Source organism: Pseudochaenichthys georgianus, chromosome 15 (genome assembly GCF_902827115.2).
Source record: "Pseudochaenichthys georgianus chromosome 15, fPseGeo1.2, whole genome shotgun sequence".
Lineage (NCBI taxonomy): Eukaryota > Metazoa > Chordata > Actinopteri > Perciformes > Channichthyidae > Pseudochaenichthys > Pseudochaenichthys georgianus.
In genome coordinates, this window is record NC_047517.1 from 25,837,655 (window position 1) to 25,856,073 (window position 18,419).

At 42.1% G+C, this 18,419-nt stretch overlaps 1 protein-coding gene across 2 annotated transcripts in view; it reads left to right on the plus strand.

The window, feature by feature from the left end:
* The window catches only part of pax2a (paired box 2a), a 29,230-nt gene extending 11,215 nt beyond the window's left edge, over positions 1-18,015 (plus strand). Inside the window, exons 7-11 of one of the 2 annotated variants that reach the window (XM_034101394.1) lie at positions 3,740-3,915; positions 5,803-5,923; positions 13,515-13,616; positions 15,026-15,112; positions 15,243-18,015. In XM_034101394.1, coding sequence (XP_033957285.1) covers positions 3,740-3,915; positions 5,803-5,923; positions 13,515-13,616; positions 15,026-15,112; positions 15,243-15,319 — 563 coding nt within the window. In that variant the 3' untranslated portion in view covers positions 15,320-18,015. The remainder of the gene's footprint in view (positions 1-3,739; positions 3,916-5,802; positions 5,924-13,514; positions 13,617-15,025; positions 15,113-15,242) is intronic. The other variant, XM_034101392.1, reaches the window with a different exon arrangement.
* The last annotated feature ends 404 nt before the right edge of the window (positions 18,016-18,419 follow it).

Below are 18,419 nucleotides of genomic sequence, written 5' to 3' on the forward strand. Positions count from 1 at the left end.
TTCCACAAATACTCGCCACACAGGGTGGCGACGCTAAACGACAGAGTGGTCCAGAGGAGGACAAAGAAAAACAAGAGATGGGAAGGGAGTCTTGCTAAAATGGGAGACTGCAAAAATATATTTCCTACCAGGTTATTTTTCCACAAATGAGTAGGGGGGAAGATTATTTAAACGTATTTACAAAGAAAACCAAAGTGTTTTAAGATTTCTATAAATAAAGTTTCCTGTTGTGCAGCAATATGCTTCATAATTTATTGTTTAAAGACATATTAAAATTTACAATTTGCAATAAGTAATATAAGTAGCCAGGAATCATATTGCCAACCGTACAATTTAACGCCAACTCTGATCTACTGCCACTCTCTTATTAATTAAGTTATAAACTCACAAACTGCTTTCAAATAGCGGTGTACTTTTTATTTATTATAAAGTTCTGCTGTGGCCTAGATCTGAGAGTTTATATGAAGGTAAATAAAATAACTAGAGTGCTTGAAAATACTATCAACACAGCCTCAGTGCTGGCAGTCAGTGCAAATATCAAATAAGCATCACTATGCCTGCTGACAGTCAGTACACTGGTTGGTGGTGCTAAATCGAATTAATAAAGCTCTTAAACACGCCACAACATAACAGGATCTTAACAGCCATGGCAGCGTTGCTGCTTCTCCCCCTCTCTCTCTCTCCCACCCCACCCACCTCTCTCCTTTCCGCTTCAGAGGTTTCATAAATATCGCTAGCTTACAGGGAAGGAGTGTTCACCCTCTGGGTATACCAGTTTGTTTGTGCTCTCTTCTATTTTTTTCAAGCATAACTGCATTTTTAAAAACATCAACAAATGATCCACAATTTGCGATAGCATCATTTCACCTATCAGAGAGGACTCCCAGCGTCTGATCTAGGAAACCAGTGTCATTGATTTACGGAGAGACACAGGCGGTGTGTAGGAATTCATTTGCCTTTCAAACAAGCCCCCGCCTCTACTCTCGCTGAGTTATCTTATCAGAGGGACAAGGGAGATGAAAGAAGGACATAAAGTGCCACCATGCCACCACAGGACGTTAACATCCCCCTTAGAGACAAAGAAAAACAGAACAGCTTTTGATAACATTGTGGTCTGTCTCACAGTCTCTATCGCCGTTGGTTAACGCTGTACGTGTGTGATCAAATGGCTGAAAGAGCATTTAGTGAGAGTGATTATAAGTTTATATTGTTAAACAATGAAAGTCACCCTTTCATGTCCATTGACTGAGTTTGCCTTTTGGTCTGGTGGTAGTCTACTTGAATGTGTTGTACTTTTTTAATTAATGTAAAGCTTTTGGATACAACATCCTTCTGTTCAAGCTGATCAAAGAACGTATTCACTGGAAAGTGCTTTTCTTTAGGGTTCATTTGTGAATGTCACCACTGAAGAGTCTTGTTTTATCTTGGGTTTGTCTCCTAACACTTTGACGTTAAAACCAAGAGATGCAATCAGCTGGTGCTCTAGGAATGATAAGAGAATACCTGCTGAGACACCCAAAGGGGTTGAAGAAACACTGAGAAAATGAAGCCAGTCAATGAGAACACACACACACCACACACACTCACACACACACACACACACACACTGACAGTTGGGCTTCACACTCCACTTGACACGCTGACTGTCAAAGGATGAATCTGATTTATTGCTGCTATTTTATGATATATGTCAAACATGAACCTCTAATGGCGAGTTCTGAAGATAAATGATTTAGTATTATTTCCATTTTAAGGCCAAAAGTAGTAATTATTTCACCTTATAAATGTAAAATGTGAGTTAGGGCTGAAAAGAATGTGGCATAAATGAACATGATTAACAACAAGGCCTTTTTAAGTCCAATGTTGTAGTATAGTACAGGTCTAAACCAACCTTTAAAAACACCACAAGGATTTAGTTCATGTTTATTGTGTTGTAATGCCCGTCAATCAATAAGCTTGTTTTTTTTATTTAGGAAGTGAGGCTTTTGTTTACATTTAGATCACGTGAAGGGCACCAAAATGTGTCCTATGATTGGAAGGCATGTCTTTTGAAGCCAGTACAGAAGGCCTGATTAAGCGATTGAGGGGGTGCTGAGTATAAGCATGCTCCTCCATAGTGAATGACAAACCCTCGCTATTGATCTGCACTTGGCTCTTTTCTCAGACCAGCTGATACGTGGAAATTAATGACTCCATTTTCTCCTGTACCACAAACAACTATTTAGTTTTATACAGCACAACTAATGGTGAAACCCTAACCCTACACCCAAGGGAACTGTTTGAAAAAGGGAAAAAAAGCCTGTGATAAATAAAAATTGGTTAACTGATGGAAGGAAAAACACAGGTGGCAGGAGAAAAACTGATTCCTTCATAAATGTTACACAAAGCTAAAGTCAATATATTTTAAAAGAGAAACACACATATACACACACCCTTCCATCTACACATACACACACTCTTACCCAATTGCAGTCCTCCATTCCATTCTCCCCATGGATCTATTTCTTGGTGCGAGTCGGGTTCATCCTATGGCCTCAGCCATTGAAAAAAGGTCAAGCAGCCGAGCAGAATGGCAATAACGCCCCTGAAATGGTACCATCAGTGGAACATGATTGATCAATTGAATTCCATAGCACAGAAAAATGTGGGATTAAGTAGAGTATTATACGCACAATGAGTTGAGGCATGATGTTCATTCCAAGTTCATTTCGCCTCCCTCCTCTGCTGGCGGATCAGGCAATCAATAGCGGCCTTGCATATCATATATCACCGCTGGCTCGCCCAGGAGAGAACATAATCTGCTGCAAATTTAGAATGACAGATTTGTATGGGAGCTAAAGCCCTCATCCACTGTTGGCGGTGGGATATAGCGAGGAAGGGAGGGTGGCGGGAGGCAGGCAGGCAGTGCAGTGGAGGTTCCTGGGATGCTGGCTGGAGGTTTTAGCTGCAGATATTTTTTCCTTTCAGTGTTCGGGACTTGATGAGTGAGCAGACGGAGAGCTGCAGCGGCGGTGCTGGGCTCCCTGGCCGAGTTGATAGGGTCAGAGATCAGGAGAACGAGGGAAGCATAGACTCATTTGTTTATATAGTGTGACTGAGTAAGGAAATGCATACGCTTGCCCTCGTCGCCCCGTCCTTATTCGGCCCTAAGTACCGTCCCCACTCCATTCTGTTTTCCAGAAGACAGGCAATATGTGGGGGATGGAGGGAGAGAAAGAGAGACAGAGAGAGGGAAGGGTAATATGTTCAGGAGGAAATAGTACAGTTAAATAATGGCCCTCCATTTCCCGCTGGCAGAATGAGAGGATCTGTATGTAATCGCCAGCCCTACTTTCTCCTCCTGAAATACACGCTCTCCCTTACAAGTATGTATTTGCACTGAAGGTAATCCATCAATTACCATAGACCTATCACATGATGACCGTGCTGATGGTGGCCACAAGGAGAGGTGGGGGGGGGCAGGGAGCTGCTTGAGTGAGTGTGTGAGAGGGAGAGAGAGAGACAGTGAAAAACAGAGAGGGGGATAAAAAGGCAGACATGCTGGTGGATCTCCCTGAATTTACTGCTGCTCCTCATGCCATCACTCTCACACCCGTTGAGCTAGATAAAAAAAATCTGCCTATGCTCATCTCACATGGCACGCCTGCTAGAATATCAGGTTAAAAAAAAAGTTGGAGCTTTTCCCTGATGCTAAATGTTGTTGCTCTTCCTTCCCTTCTCCCTCTCCCTCCTTCTCTAGATGGCTCTGATGGCTCAGGCCCCGGCAGCGACTCTCAGGGCAGCGTGGAGAGTTTAAGGAAGCACCTGCGGGCGGACGCCTTCACCCAGCAGCAGCTGGAGGCCCTGGACCGTGTGTTCGAACGTCCTTCTTACCCTGATGTCTTCCCCACCCCAGAACACATCAAACCTGAACAGGTTGGCCAAACTAATTTCGTACACAAAGCAACCTACAAGCTACCGCCTATTAAAGCATATAACCTTTATTTACATTGATAAAACTTAAACAACATGAGACTATTAATTTTCCATTGGAACTCTATGTGGGTGCCCATGCAGCCTTAGCAGTGCCCTAATTGAGTTCATTTTCATCTCTGCGCGATCGCAGAGAATTACAGCAGCGATAAATCAGGGGGACAGCCCCTCAGCCTGCTATACAGCACCTAATGCAGCTAATTACCAAAGTGATTTCTACGGCAAGATCAATACCAAAACGAATTGGAAATGACTTGCAATCACAAAGAGTGGAGGAGAAGGTATTAAAAAAGCGAGAGGAAGGTGGAGGAGGGGGAGAAAAACGGCATCAGAATGGTCCAGAAAAATCAGTTTTAATTTAATGTAATATTAATCAGGCCGCTTTCCACTCGTTCTGTGCACCTCCTTTTTTCTCCATGCTCCAACACCCCCTCCTTTTCTTAAACTGGTGAAAAGGTGGGATATTAGGCTATTAGGGGCTTGTCTGGTGTCTGCGTCAGGGCATTAAAAAGCCATTTTGAAGAGGCCAGGCTGAATATGCCTCATCCCTCCCACACTTCTGGCAGCCATGTGGTCAGGTCATTCAGGACCCTCTGTGCTTGCCACTCGCCCTCCGCCCAGCCCGGCCCTGCCCACAGCCCATCTGCATAACAAAATGGCTCTTGTGCTGCTGAGGCCCAGTGGAATAGAGAGGAACATCCAGCCTAGTGCCAGGGAACAGTTGTAAGCAGACAATTAGAGTTTATCTGAGATAGAGGCAGACAAGGCTGGGGTCACCAGCTCGCCCCTGAGGGACCCCTTCCCATTGAGACAAACAGATGCACACACGCACTCTGACACGACACTCACAGACACAAATGTGTGCACACACACTTATCCTTTTAAAGAAGAAGAGTCCGGTCAGGAAGTGTCATCTCATTAACAAACAGGATTTATCACAGCTGCTAGCTGAGTCTTAACCTGAGATTAAAGTGATAAATACTTAGGGAGTTGATTCTAACATGAACTTTTCTCCTACAGTCCAGCCGAGTATTGCAATTTAGTTTTTCGATTGAATTATTGTAAAACATGAAAGTCGTCTGCAGCTGCACGATATGTTTGATCACAGATGAAAAGATGTGCAATAAAAAAACTCCAATATAAAGTAAAATGTACTAATAAAAGTATGAGAGGGGAAAAACAATACACACTATTTTATTATTTCATCAACCCAGTTTTATGTGTTCATCCTATAGGCGAAACACAAAGGTTGATTTTGAGGTTGTTCCCCCCTTTAAAAACACACCACATGTCTCTCCTGTAACAAAGCCCTGAATGTCTCCTCCCTTGACTGGTCACAGGGATGACTGCAGTGGAGCACAAAGAGCCAGCTGACACCCCGTCCTTTCACTCCTCTCCCAATCCCTCTCTCATCCCTCTCTCCACTTTCTGCCTTTTCCTCAGACAAGCCCTAATGCATGCATACATCATAGGTATTGGTAAAGCATGGGGAGCAGGGTCAGGACGGGTTGGTGAAGAGGGGGGGGGGGGGGGGGGGGTTACAGAAATCAAGGGAAATATTCAGAAGGAAACACAGTGAGAGGATTACAGGCAGCTTCCTCAGATACACTAGGGGTTTCCTTCAGACATATTCCATATATGAATGCTGTTTTAAATCTCACACACGTGGGCTTGCATGCAGTGAATGAGCAACATTGACAATATCATGACACAATCTGATGGAATGTGAAATGTTTTAAATAAAAAGTGTGAATGTTTGATTGCCACCTTGAATTAAATGTGCATTCCCTTACTGATGTATTTTTGCATGTTTTGTGTATTTGTCTACAGGCGAATGAATACTCACACCCATCCCTGAACGGCGGCCATGATGACGTGAAGCCGAGCCTCTCCTCCAGCGCCAGCTCCGACCTCGCCTCCAGTGTCTCCCAGAGCTACTCTGTTGTGACAGGTACAATTTGACTCATGCTACATTGATCCCTAAAACACAGCTGCAGCAGGTCTAAAGAAATCTTCAGCAAGGTGCACAAACTAAGTGCTTGAACCCAGACAGTGTATTTAGCTCCGCCTCTGCTGCTGCGTTTTCCCGTATTGTCATGGCACGCTCCTGTTATCCAAAGGTTTTTTTTTGTATCCCATTTTTCCAAATTCCTCTCTGACCCTTTCACCAGCCAAATGGATCAAATTTGACTTATTCCTCATCCCCTAAATATTCTTCAGCTATAAGTGAGAGCAGCTGACAAATGGGACTATGTCTGACCTGAACTGAAAATGCACTTTTCTTCAAACTTGGTTAACTTTGACTGAGCATTGTAAAAAATCCTTTCATATTGCATCATCATAGAGTAATCAATATTTTTGACTGCCGCTTCCTTATAGCGCTACACATTTTCCCAGCTATATTAAATTCTTATCACCGAATGAAAAAGCTCTTTCGAGCCACTTTTTGAGGCACTCTGTGTATTTATTTCTCGGAGACAGAGCGAGGCGATATATCATCTGAGCCCATTAAATCCTACAGGCCTTTCACACGCTGCTCCTAACTGGCTATTGTGTTAGCCCGGATTGGCCCGCTAACAGATTGACTGGGAGCACTTCTCATAAGAGACAGCTGCTGTTCTCGCCGCGACACGACGTTGTCATCAAAGGCTATGATAGCCTGTTGATTGACAGCGGCTGGAGTAGCACCGTGGCTGGCTGGCTGCCTCATGCTGTGGAGAGAGAGAGGGAAGGAGAGAGACATAGGTACAGTTCAGACAGTAAAGAAAAACAAAAATTACAGTTTTTTTCCAATTCATGACCTGGCTGCTGTTTTTAATAGTGACTTTAACTGAGTGCCAACAGGTAATGGCAGGTGCAGTGTATTGAATATCTAGCTATCTGTATCATATAACCCACACTGACCCACCCTGTATTGCACTATGGCTCCTTTTTCTCTGCTGTCCAGGTTGATGGCCGCCTGGTTAATTGAAATGTTGTGTGAATGTGGCTGCTGAGGCTCTTTCCCAGGACAGGTTAGGTTTACTGACTGCAGAGCAATATGCCATTCTTTTAATAAAACACCCATAATTATGCAGTGGGCATCAGAGTCAATGAGTCCACTGTGTGTGAGAGAAAGAGAGAGTAGGTAAAGGGGAGGACAGCATGATTGAAAAACTTGAGTGGCCCTTCTCAAATGATCCCCACAGTCCAGCCCCGGACCCAAACACAGAACTACTGGAAAAGAAAGACCCCTTTTTTATTCCTGAATATGTGGGAGGTAGATTTGCTCCAGAAAGTTGGGCCTCACGAGAAGAAAGGTGTGTTTTTGTCTTTCATGCCGGGCTCCTCCTATGAAAGCAGTCTCGCTCTGGGGAGCACACTCATAGCAGGTGGTCTTCCAGCCACCTGGGGGACAGGGTCCTCCTATAGCGATACATGTGAGGGCCACAGATTGCATAATTAGGAGCCGAACAAGGAAAACTTTTCTTTGTGTGGAATATGACATCAAACTTAAGCCTATTGCTTTTGAGTATTTTGAGCACCAAATGAAAGTCAAAAGTAATTTCCAGTTAGCTGTTATTACTTAATTTGAACGACTATGCAAAGCAAAGCATGAAGCACTTGATTGGGTGTAGGTTGTCACTGCATAATATTATTTTTTCTTCCATTAGCAAACCCTGTAAATAGGAATGTATGCCAAGGCTGAAAAATGCTAAATTACCTTCCTCACTTAGGCTGGGATCCAATTATCAATAACTTATGCTCTCATACTGGATGGAGCCACGCGATTATATTCATTCTTTAAATGTTTTCTGCTCCCAATTAAAATTCATACAGTTATTGATCTTGTTGATTTTTATGTCCTGGAATTTGCATAATCTATTAAAGATGAATGATTAATGAAGTGCTCAGTTTTGCATTCCAAGAGCGCCAGGGAAAGCAATGTCGGCCATCTTTTGTGTCCTCTGTATGTGTGAAAGAGACAGTTACCTAGGAAGGAGGGCGGCAGCCAAATTAGGGCACTGAAACGCACCGCTGGGATTCAGTGTGAATCACCAATCATTGACAAATGATGTTCCATGACAATCTTTAGATTTGAAAAAGTGTCAAAGCTATTTGTAGTGAAATTATTTTTCTCATCGTCTACTAAGAGAAGTACAACAAATAAAGCATTTGTCAAATTTGGCATACTGGGTGAAAAAGAAAAACCGTGAACTTTCTGGTGTGTACAAGCTGTGAAGAAGCGTATGTGTCAGTGTTCACTGGAAAAACACACTGCTCAGTGCGTTCAGGTAGAGAACAGCATGTCATGTTTAACCTCTGGTCTCTGGTTCTGGTCCAGCATGTATGTGTCTGCCCAGTTTTCCATTGATACCTGAAAATAGACGGCATCATAAATTGTCCTGCAAATCCATTGACTTCTCTTCCTACACAAGTTTATATTTAGAACAAATGATGGTATAGAATTGTTACAACATGATCACTCTCACCAGAGCCTGTGGGGGGCTGAGTGTAAATGGGAACCCCTCTGTCCAGTCTCTATCAGATGTGAAGATTCAATGTTTTTACATCCCTCTCTCTCCCTATGAGAGACAAGAACAAACTGTACAGATGAGGTGAGAACAACCTCATGCTTAATTACACATTATTTCCAGCTGAAATGTACACCACACTGAGCTCCTTTTATAACTTGGCAGTAACAGCCTTTTGCTGCTGGGTGGCAAACAACAAGCAGCCACCTAACCTGCGCTGCCTGGTGTGAGGCATGGTGGCAAACAGCGTGTCTCAGCATCGTAAACGCCTGCTGACCCGGGCTCAAATTAATGTTTATATCAGCCCCCCAGAACACTAACCTGTGAGCACACTTTTGATAATGAATGACCTGTCCTGTGTATGGGGAATGTAAGCTATTTGGCCGTGTTAATATTATTTACTTATTTACTTTTCATTTGTTCATTTCTGGTGCAAGTGGTAAAATATGTGAAAATGTAACGTTTAATTTTGTCTAGACTCCTCTACAGACCGTACGTGCTACTACACAAGACACAAGTTTTAGTGATAGTGTAGTATAGTGATCTTGAAGATACTGTAGGATTGGAAAAAGTTCTCTGCAGATTGAATGTCAGCCTTTTGAAAACAAGAGTTCTTCAGTAAATGGTTTGCGCACCGAAGTTCCTTGGTGTGTGTTTAAAAAGGAAATGCTCACTTGAGAGAAGGCTGTTGTAGCTATATCTGGACGCATCACTCCAAGGACCATTGTAGGTTCTTAACAGTCCATTTCTATGGTTGATGGGGTCTGCAGACGTGGTATCAGTGTATCAGTGGTAGAGCAGAGACAGATGTTGGAGAACTCTATAGCGTCTCCACTCTCTCAGAGATGTGTTTGCTGGGGAGAAAAGTCCCCAAGGACCCTGAGTTTATCTTCCATCTCCATCATCAGGGCCTGTGATTTGACAGGCTCCCTTTGCCTGGGCTCTGCCTCGTCTCCAGGACAATAAGCAACACCATGTCTGATTAGTTTCAGAGTTCAGTGGTCTTGAACGCAGCGTGTGTATCGGTTGTTGTTGCGTCGTAACCTCTGTCTGTTTGACAACGGTTGCTCAGGCGCTGAGAAAACAGAAGCCTACAGCATGCAGGAAGTCTCTGATCCAATGTAAACATATCTGTGCTAGGCTTCATGTTTGGCAGCGTAAGTCTTTCACTAAAGTTCATAATAATGTCCCAAAGGTTTGGTAGGCCAAGCAGTTTCATACTTACATTAATGTAACTGCTCCTTAGACAACTACTTGTTTGTATTGTGTGAGCAAGATTCACTTAACACAAACCCAATCCAATGTTTAAAACTGTGACAAACTGTCATTGGATTATGTTTTTCAGGCCGACACTTGTTGCGCATGTCTTTTTCTACCATATGTTTTTTGTTATGGTTCAGGCTCGCTGTGATTGTTGTCAAAATCATAATGACGCTGATCAAGCTGTTCGTTAAATATAATGCTTTAGGCAAACCCTAAAATAATTTACTGTTATCCCCCCGATCAAACTCAGGGTAACTTTTGAGCCGTTTTAACTTTAAAAACTGAGTACATTTTAGATATAATGAACTGAACAGCAGAACTGAGGGCCAGCCATTTGCAGTCATTCTTAAATGCGGACCTTGTTTCAAATAAATTCATGACATACTTTTACAGTGCATGTGACACACTTTAGGTCCATCCAATTAAATACAAAGCCCTCTCATTAGAATATTTCTGTTCATGCCAGAGTTTTGTGGCAACCATGCTTTTAATGATTTGATCGTAAGTTCAAAAATGTCCTCCATAACAATGCTATTTGTCTCAATAAGATGAAAGTATTCTGTGTAATTGCAATACCTCTGTCTAAATCCCCATTTACAGCTGTCACAAAGACAAAGAGATTTGGAGAACTTCCTTTAGACTTCTATGGGAAAGCAGTCGCTTACGTTCCCTGGCATTAGGTGCATAGTACTGACAGGGTTGTTTCCCCCCTTCCATACAACAGCCCTTATCTTAATGAGGAATCGCAACACACAGTCCTGTTGTAAAATGATGGGGGAAGCAGCTAATGAGGCTATCATGGTGTCGGGAAAGAGCCATCTCTCCCTGCAGCCAACAGAACGGGCTCACGGCAGACGTGGCGAGGCCGGAGACAGAGCTCACATTGATTGCATAGGTTCAAGAGGCAGAGCCGGTGAAATGAAAGATGCCAAGACTCATCAGCCAAATTAGATCAAAGTGCAGAGTTCTGAACTGTCTGCGAGCCCATGTTTGGTTATTTGTGGGAGTGATTTTGTTGTGAGAAAGCAGCCGTGATATTATGTTGTTTGTTTTCCCCAGAACCTTTGGGACATTTTTTAGGCATTTGAGCTTGATTGATCAGGCGCGATGTGTTGTTGCATAATTTCACTGGTGTATGTTTCCACTTAGCTGAATGAATTACTGCTGCGTGCATATGAGATTATTATTATATACTTTGTAATTGATCAAATCGACTGCTTATCTATTCATAATTCATATGAAATGTTGCATCTTGAGTTGGTGAAAGAGTAAAAGTTAATGGGAACCGAGGAAAGAAAATGTTCTCCAATCTTCTTTATTTTTTATTTCCTACCTATTTAGGGTTAAAAAAACATCTTGCAATTTAGACTTTTTTTTAATTTAATTTAAATGTTACAGTATGTCTACTGTAGAGGACGTCAAGACCATTTTAGTTTGAAAAGACAGCCAAAATTAACAGATGGACTATGTAACGTATTATGGTTATAGAGTGATATTAATACAATAATACATTCACCTTTATTTAAAACGTAAATAAGTAATTGATCTGAACATTGCTGTTTATTTGGTCACTAAAAAACTAGTTTGGTTTTTGGTGAATCTTTCCAGATCTTCAAAGACTTTGTAATCAATGTAGTGGGAAAAGTACCTCATTGACTCCAGTCGGCACGGGCTGTAGGGTCATCTTGACTAGTTTGATGGATGTGGTCTCCATTTGACCTGCTCATAGAAACAAACTTGGCATTCCTGAGGCAATTCTCATTTTTCATGGCTCCACTTAAAATAAAAACAACAATAAGACATACGTGCTACTCTTGGCCCACAGAGGGCCATGTCTTTCAGCTCGTCCCTATCTGTCTCTATGTCTGTATCTGTGCGCTCATGGAGCCTCCTTTATCTTTCCCCCCCTTCTTCTTGACCCTCTTCTATCCCAGGTGTGAAATCCTCATCTCTCTCATCATCTGAGAGCTCAACATCTGAATCTCCCTTAACTATCTGGTGCAGAAAATGTCTGCTTCAGTTCCGTCTCCTGCAACAATATTGAGTCATAAAGTCCATGAAGATGGTCCTGACGTCCACTAGAATGGACATTTATAAAAGAGCTGTTATTTCAAAAATGTAATTATTTAATTGCTTTCAGAACTAATTATATAGTTCCTCACATCAACAAAAAATGGTTTGGTATGCCAGCCATTTTGGATGAGAAGAAAGAGGAACTTCCCAGCATGTAATTGTAACCAATGACATATCACTGGAAAGACCAGGATGTATAGTTAGTACATCAGGGATTGATAGAGTAGCTCAAAAGAGTAAAAGGAGATGCATGTTAACAAAATGTCCACTACATTTTCAATGGGCTGGGTCCCAGGAGGGTAAAGTAGCAATTGCTCTTTTACTGCTCTTAATCTTTTATTTTTCATTCATATCAGGAATCTGTAGAGATATGGAGTCTCGTCTCGGTTTGATTCATTGCACTGTTGTAGTGTTCGGCTATGCAAGACAAATCTAGAAAAAACGTATGCTGCTTAGTTGATTTGTGTTTGCAAATATTTTTTATTTTAGTTGTTGGACATTTAAACAGCTATACATCCATCCCTACATCCATCTGAGTTGCTGAAGTGAAAGTATGTAGAGTATGTGTGGATTTGCATGTCGACATCATTTCTATTTTTTTTCTTTTTCTTGTTTTCCACCTGGCAGACTCTCACCCATCATATCCACCTTCCATGTGCGTAAAGCGAGAGCCCCATGAGGCATCATTTGCCCCCTTCACCCCCTCCTCTACTCCCAGCTACCCTGCCCATACCCACGGCCCCCGCTACAGCCAATATGCCCGCCAGCCTTTTATAGCAGGTACAACTTTACCCATAAGGCCCTGCAGCCAGATACAAATCAAATCAAGCTCTCTATTTTAGTTGTTCATTTGTGATAATTTAGTAGATGTAAATTGAAGCATCCACCTCTCACGTTGCAAAGCCATCAATCCCATCATGCTTTGAGGCCTCACTGTTTTGTATACAGGAGTGAAACTGACTGTTTGCCCCTCATTAACAGCACATGTTCTATCCCCCTCTCGGGTTAACAATGGGCCTCCAGGTCCCTTCAGCCTCGTGACAGGCCCAAGGTCTGAGGGGTCGGAGGGGGGGGGGGGGGGGGAGAGCTTGCAGAGGGTGAGACTTAAGGCTGATGCTGCTTTGGACCCGCAGGTCCCTGTCCTGTGTGCACCTTTAACCTGTCTTACCCGGTCACTGTTAATTGAACAACCAAATGTGGTTCAATGCTTTTGTCACTTTCAAAAGCAGCTCAGAAAGTTGGTATATGTCCATAATAAACAATTCAGTAACTTTCCTCAAAATAGCACATATATATGCAATAATTGCACTGTGATATGGACTGGGGACCTGTTTGGGGAGCATCTTTCACCCGATGCAATGTCCAGCCCCTTGAAACCCCAGATAAGCAGAGCAACAGTTTACGTATTTGTTTTCCTGTTTATTACTTTTGAACGATTTAACTTGCATACTATGAAAAATGAAATGCTGTTATACAATGTGACAGCAAGTGGCTTGTCTTTGCTTGTTATTTTCTTCACTGTATGCTATTACCTTACTTTGGTGATATCAAGTATCGTGGTTGAAACATTGAATTCAATTTTCTTATAAAACCTGATGTAAATGCAAAAGTATAAATAGAAAATAAACATTCATACTGAACTTTTCTGCATTCAAGCATCATGTAAATAATTTCCCTCCTTTGTGCCTGCAGGTCGAGACATGGCCAGTACCACCCTACCTGGCTACCCGCCTCACGTCCCCCCCACTGGGCAAGGCAGCTACCCCACCTCCACACTCGCTGGAATGGTTCCTGGTAGGTACCACTACTCCCTTTTTATGATGCCATTCATTTTAATCTTACAGCTTTTATTTTCAGTAGGCAGTCCCCTTCAGTTGATCTTGGTGAGGTCACTTTAAGCTAAACAAGTAGTAATACTTCTCTGTGATGTCTCTAAAAGTGTGCATGTAACACATACAACAACAAATCACTCTTTGAATTACTGAAGAAACCTCAAGGCCTTGCTCTTGACCCAAAGGATTGAAGAGAGCTTGTTATAGCTTTGTTAGACTGCGGTTAGCGTGTGGTTAGCGTCTGCGGACGAGGACATTAGATGAACTCGATAGGCGATCACCACAATCAGTGGCCGTGTGATAGGACAGTTCCTCTCAGTTACACTCCAGCTCCCAGCGCTCATTACCTCCGCCGTGTCCACACAGCGCACTCGCACCAGCCCCGTCGATAAACACTGCTTTTGCTCCTCTCCTTGCCTCCCCGGACACCCAGGGCTGCAGAGCGTATCTCTTTCCCCTCTACTTAACCTGCAGTTCAGGTTCACAGCAAACAGTTAAGGGTCAAAACACAGAGGCGTGGAGGGCCTGTAAATATTTAAATCACTATCTCTCTCAGGGATGAGCTCAAGTTACACGACCAGCACTGGGGATGCTATAGCTGGCAGCATGTGTAGATCTCTCCTCCAAACAACTGAAAACACAATTCCTTTTATCGCTCGGAGACATGTACCTATCACAGTAACCAATAATCAAAGCAGGCGTGCAGTATTTACAAGTGAGCTCACTGTGAACGACAGACATTTTAAGGAATACATGGAGGTAAAAGCTGAAATCTAAATGAATACTATTGTAGAGTGCTTATGGATCATACTAGCACAGCTGTGTTTTTAATCCAGAGGTGGCATTTTTTTTTTTTATCTGGCGGGGAGTGACTAAGATTTATTGACTGGCCCCAAACACTGTTAAAGCAAAGGCCATTCTTCAGCAGCTTCAAATAAAGCTTTTATAGTGTCGTAAAAGAAGGAAACCTGTGGACCCTAAGCATCACTCTCCGAAATCCCCTCAGCCTCCCGTCCTTTCCACCACGACCCGCACAGGGAGGACAAAGAGCGAATGAGAGTCTCAAAGAACCTATTAGGGATTTTTGAAGCGAAGCCTCATCGCTTAAAAGCACTGCAGTCCTCACTTAAGGAAAAAATAAGACTAACAAAGGATTAATAAAACAATCAATTCACCTGAAGGGACCGAGGAGACAAACTATGCAAGTAGCTAGGATAAAAACGCAGCATTATCGAGTGACAACATTGTCATAGACCTGGAATGTGACTCGGTGTTAGGGCTTCTATAAAAGTGTAATATTTTAAGAAAGCTGTCTGTCATTTAATTTGTAAGATCTTTGCTAATGTTTGTATTTATTGATCTGTTTTCTAGGAGGGGACTTTTCTGGAAACCCTTACTCTCATCCACAATACACCTCATACAACGATGGATGGCGGTTCAGCAATCCAGCATTACTAAGTAAGAAACTTTCCAACATACTTTAACATTTTTATAATATAAATAAATCTCCAGGCTCTATATATTCTCATGTCCTACATGATGTTTGGCCTCGTGGTTTCCAACGGCTCGTTCTTCTGTTAACTTTCAGGTTCCCCTTATTATTATAGTGCCGCGTCCCGTGGCTCCGCACCACCCACTGCTGCCACGGCCTACGACCGCCACTAGTTACTATGGAGACCATCTCAAACTGCAGGGCCAGGGATATGGCCTCCATATTGTCCATGTCTGAGAAACACTGAGGTCAAAGGGAAGCGTGGTGGAATCCTAAAGGAAACCCTGTGACGTTACACGATGTGGAGGAAGGATCGGCGAGGTCAATGCCGCTGCATCTCGCCCAGCTTCAGCGTCACACACTTTGGGTCAAAATCGCCTGCGGGGCGTTCAGAGCCCACCCATCATGCCCTCACTCTCTCAAAGGCCCGAACACTTCCAGAATGACTTTAAGAGATTATATAAATATATATATTATAAAATATAAATTGAAGAAAAACAGTGTGAAGAATACCATGTGGAAAAAAATGTTGTGGGTTTTTATTTTTGTTTCTCTGTTGCTGTTGTTGTTGTTGTTATTTTATTCATGGATCCTCACTTTCCTTTTTTGTGATGAACCGCAGTATTTTTCTGCTCTTAAGAGAGAAGTCATGGGGAAATGGCAATGGTCCCATAGCTTGACGATGCAGCGTCTTAAAGCAGTGTTTCGAGGGCTTTACTCTGGTGCTTTGACTACGTCTTCTGCTCCCATCTCTCCTGTCCCACTGACATCATCAGCCTAACACAGCATGTCCTACAACGTTTACTGACCCTATATAGACCAATGGCAACATCACACTCCCTGTGGCAAACAATCAGATGTAAAAATGTAAATCATTTTGCAAAGTATTAAAAACATGGTGACCACAAAAATGGTCTCGCCAGAATTTGAAATACTTTAATTTATTTGTTCTGTTTCTGTTTTTTAATGTAAGAAAAAGGCTATCAAAGAGTAGTTCTCACCTTTCTCTCATTTTCCAGTCATGTCCATGTCGATGCATGATCGTCCTTTGCTCTTTTTTTGCACTATATCCTCTGCTTATTTATTTGATTTGGTACTGTCTAAGTGACAGTACCAAATCATTAAGTTAAATTAACCTACCATTTGAAAACATAAGTTCAAACTTTTTATGTTGGATAGTTTAGTTGTAAAAGCACAAAGCAGACAGACATGTGTGAACATCCTTTTCTGAGTAAAAGCAATGCTTTCAATGTTTCTGAGGACTTCGAAGCCTCATCCCTATGGCTACATGAACAAATTCAATTCTCCTGGGTTATACTCCATTCAGCTTCTTAGTCGTACCACTAGATGCCTACACTGTTTAGAAAGCTGTTTGCAGTTGAGCAAACTAACTGTAAATTAGCTTCAACAATTGCCTTACAAGCCTGTTCTTTCAACGCAAATTCATGCCTGTTCAACCAAATGAATTGCCTTGACAAACACATATTCACAACCCTCCTTGATTTACGTTCTACTCTCCATAGGGACTGAAAGGAAAAACTGATTCAGTTTGCTTTTTGGGAAATATTTTGTGAATGTACTATTAACTACATTTGCCAAAGACTTAGTTTGATATTTAATATTTTATTTACAGTATATGTATGCATAAATAAAGCAGTATTATCTTTTAAATGAGTAGTCAACACTGAACATGTATGCCGTGACTTTTTAACGGTCGAACAACATGATGCATATGACTGTAATGAAAAAGGTGAAATTCAGTTACTCAATACTCCGTCAGTTGCAACAAAATGCTGCTTTGTAGAATGGTTTGTGAATAATGTGAAGACAATTCTTCTCTGTAAATAATATCACACACACACGCAGCATATCATACTAATGTACTGGCTCCCTTTGTAGATATTCAAACTGAAAAAATACATTACATTTGTGTCTTAATGTAATGTTGTGCTCTGAGGAAAGGCATAACTACTGTATGACCTGTGGCTACACATACTGTCGCAGCAGGTTCCAGATGCTAACATCACATAGGTCGTCTTTGTCATTTGATTTTGTTTTCATGATAATGTTTTATGTCACTATGCAATGAGTTTAATGGCTTTCTGTATCATCTGTTGTTGTTGGGCTCAGAATAAGTAATCCCCATGGAGAACAGCATATAAATGAACAAGAACAAAAGACCTCCAGTGTGAAATGGTTTCTCTCTCATTTCACAAATTCTCTTAAATGAGGATGTGATCAAACTGAGGTCCTTGGCAACAATCAAAGATATTGTCCTGTTTGCTGTTAGTAGATGTTGTGATCATTATATTAATCCAAATTACAGTCATCTGTGGCTCCATGTGTAGAAACACATCCACACTTATTACCAGTCGCCCATCTCTCCTTGCTCCCATCACTCCCTCCGTCAATACAACGCTTTAGCAAAAGGCATCCAACATGAAGTTTACTTTAATTCCACACAAGCAAATACATCATCTGGCACCAGGGTGAACTGTCGTTGCAGAGGGCACCAGATAACAGAGAAACAGCGGCCCTGCTCTTCAGGAGAAGCTATCCTCTACAAATTGCACTTGGGTTTTTTTACCTATTTCTGTGTACATGTAGCTCGACATATCTGAAAATGAAACACTGGCGCAGAGTGCAAGCCACCGTCATTCAGGCGGAGTCTTTGCTTTAGGATGCGGAGCACCTCTAAAGGAAAGGGTCTTCTGCTGTTGTAAAGATGATACAGGAGAAGTGTCATGGACATAAAAAGGATTTCTGATGAAAATCTATACAGAAAGCCTTGTGGCCTCAATCATTGTTCTGTTTCAGTTCTGTTCCAATTCTTTTTGTGCACATGAGAAATAAATTCTTTTATATGTCAGTCGTTGACTCGGTGTCCCCTCATTATTAACCCCATAAGAAAATGATTCAGAGTTCAAGGTTTCCTGCTGCCGGTGTATTGATGTTTGGTTTTATGAGGACTAGAAGGCACTCATACGGGTTACAGCTCTCAAATATGAAATACAGAAACAAATGCTGAGCACGTTGCTTGAGTGTCTATCTGTAGAAATTATATAGATTATGATTCCTATTAAAAGTCGCCTTCAGTAAAAAGGAACAATTGCATTATGTTAACACATCTGTGTTTGTGTGCAAGACAGACGGAAAAAGAGAACAAGCTGAAAAAAATAAAAGGAGAGAGTAGAGGGGGAAACAAAGAAGCGGGACAGTTGGAGAGGCAGGAGAGCGTTGCCCCGGCTTTAGACTCAAGTATATTTAATGATG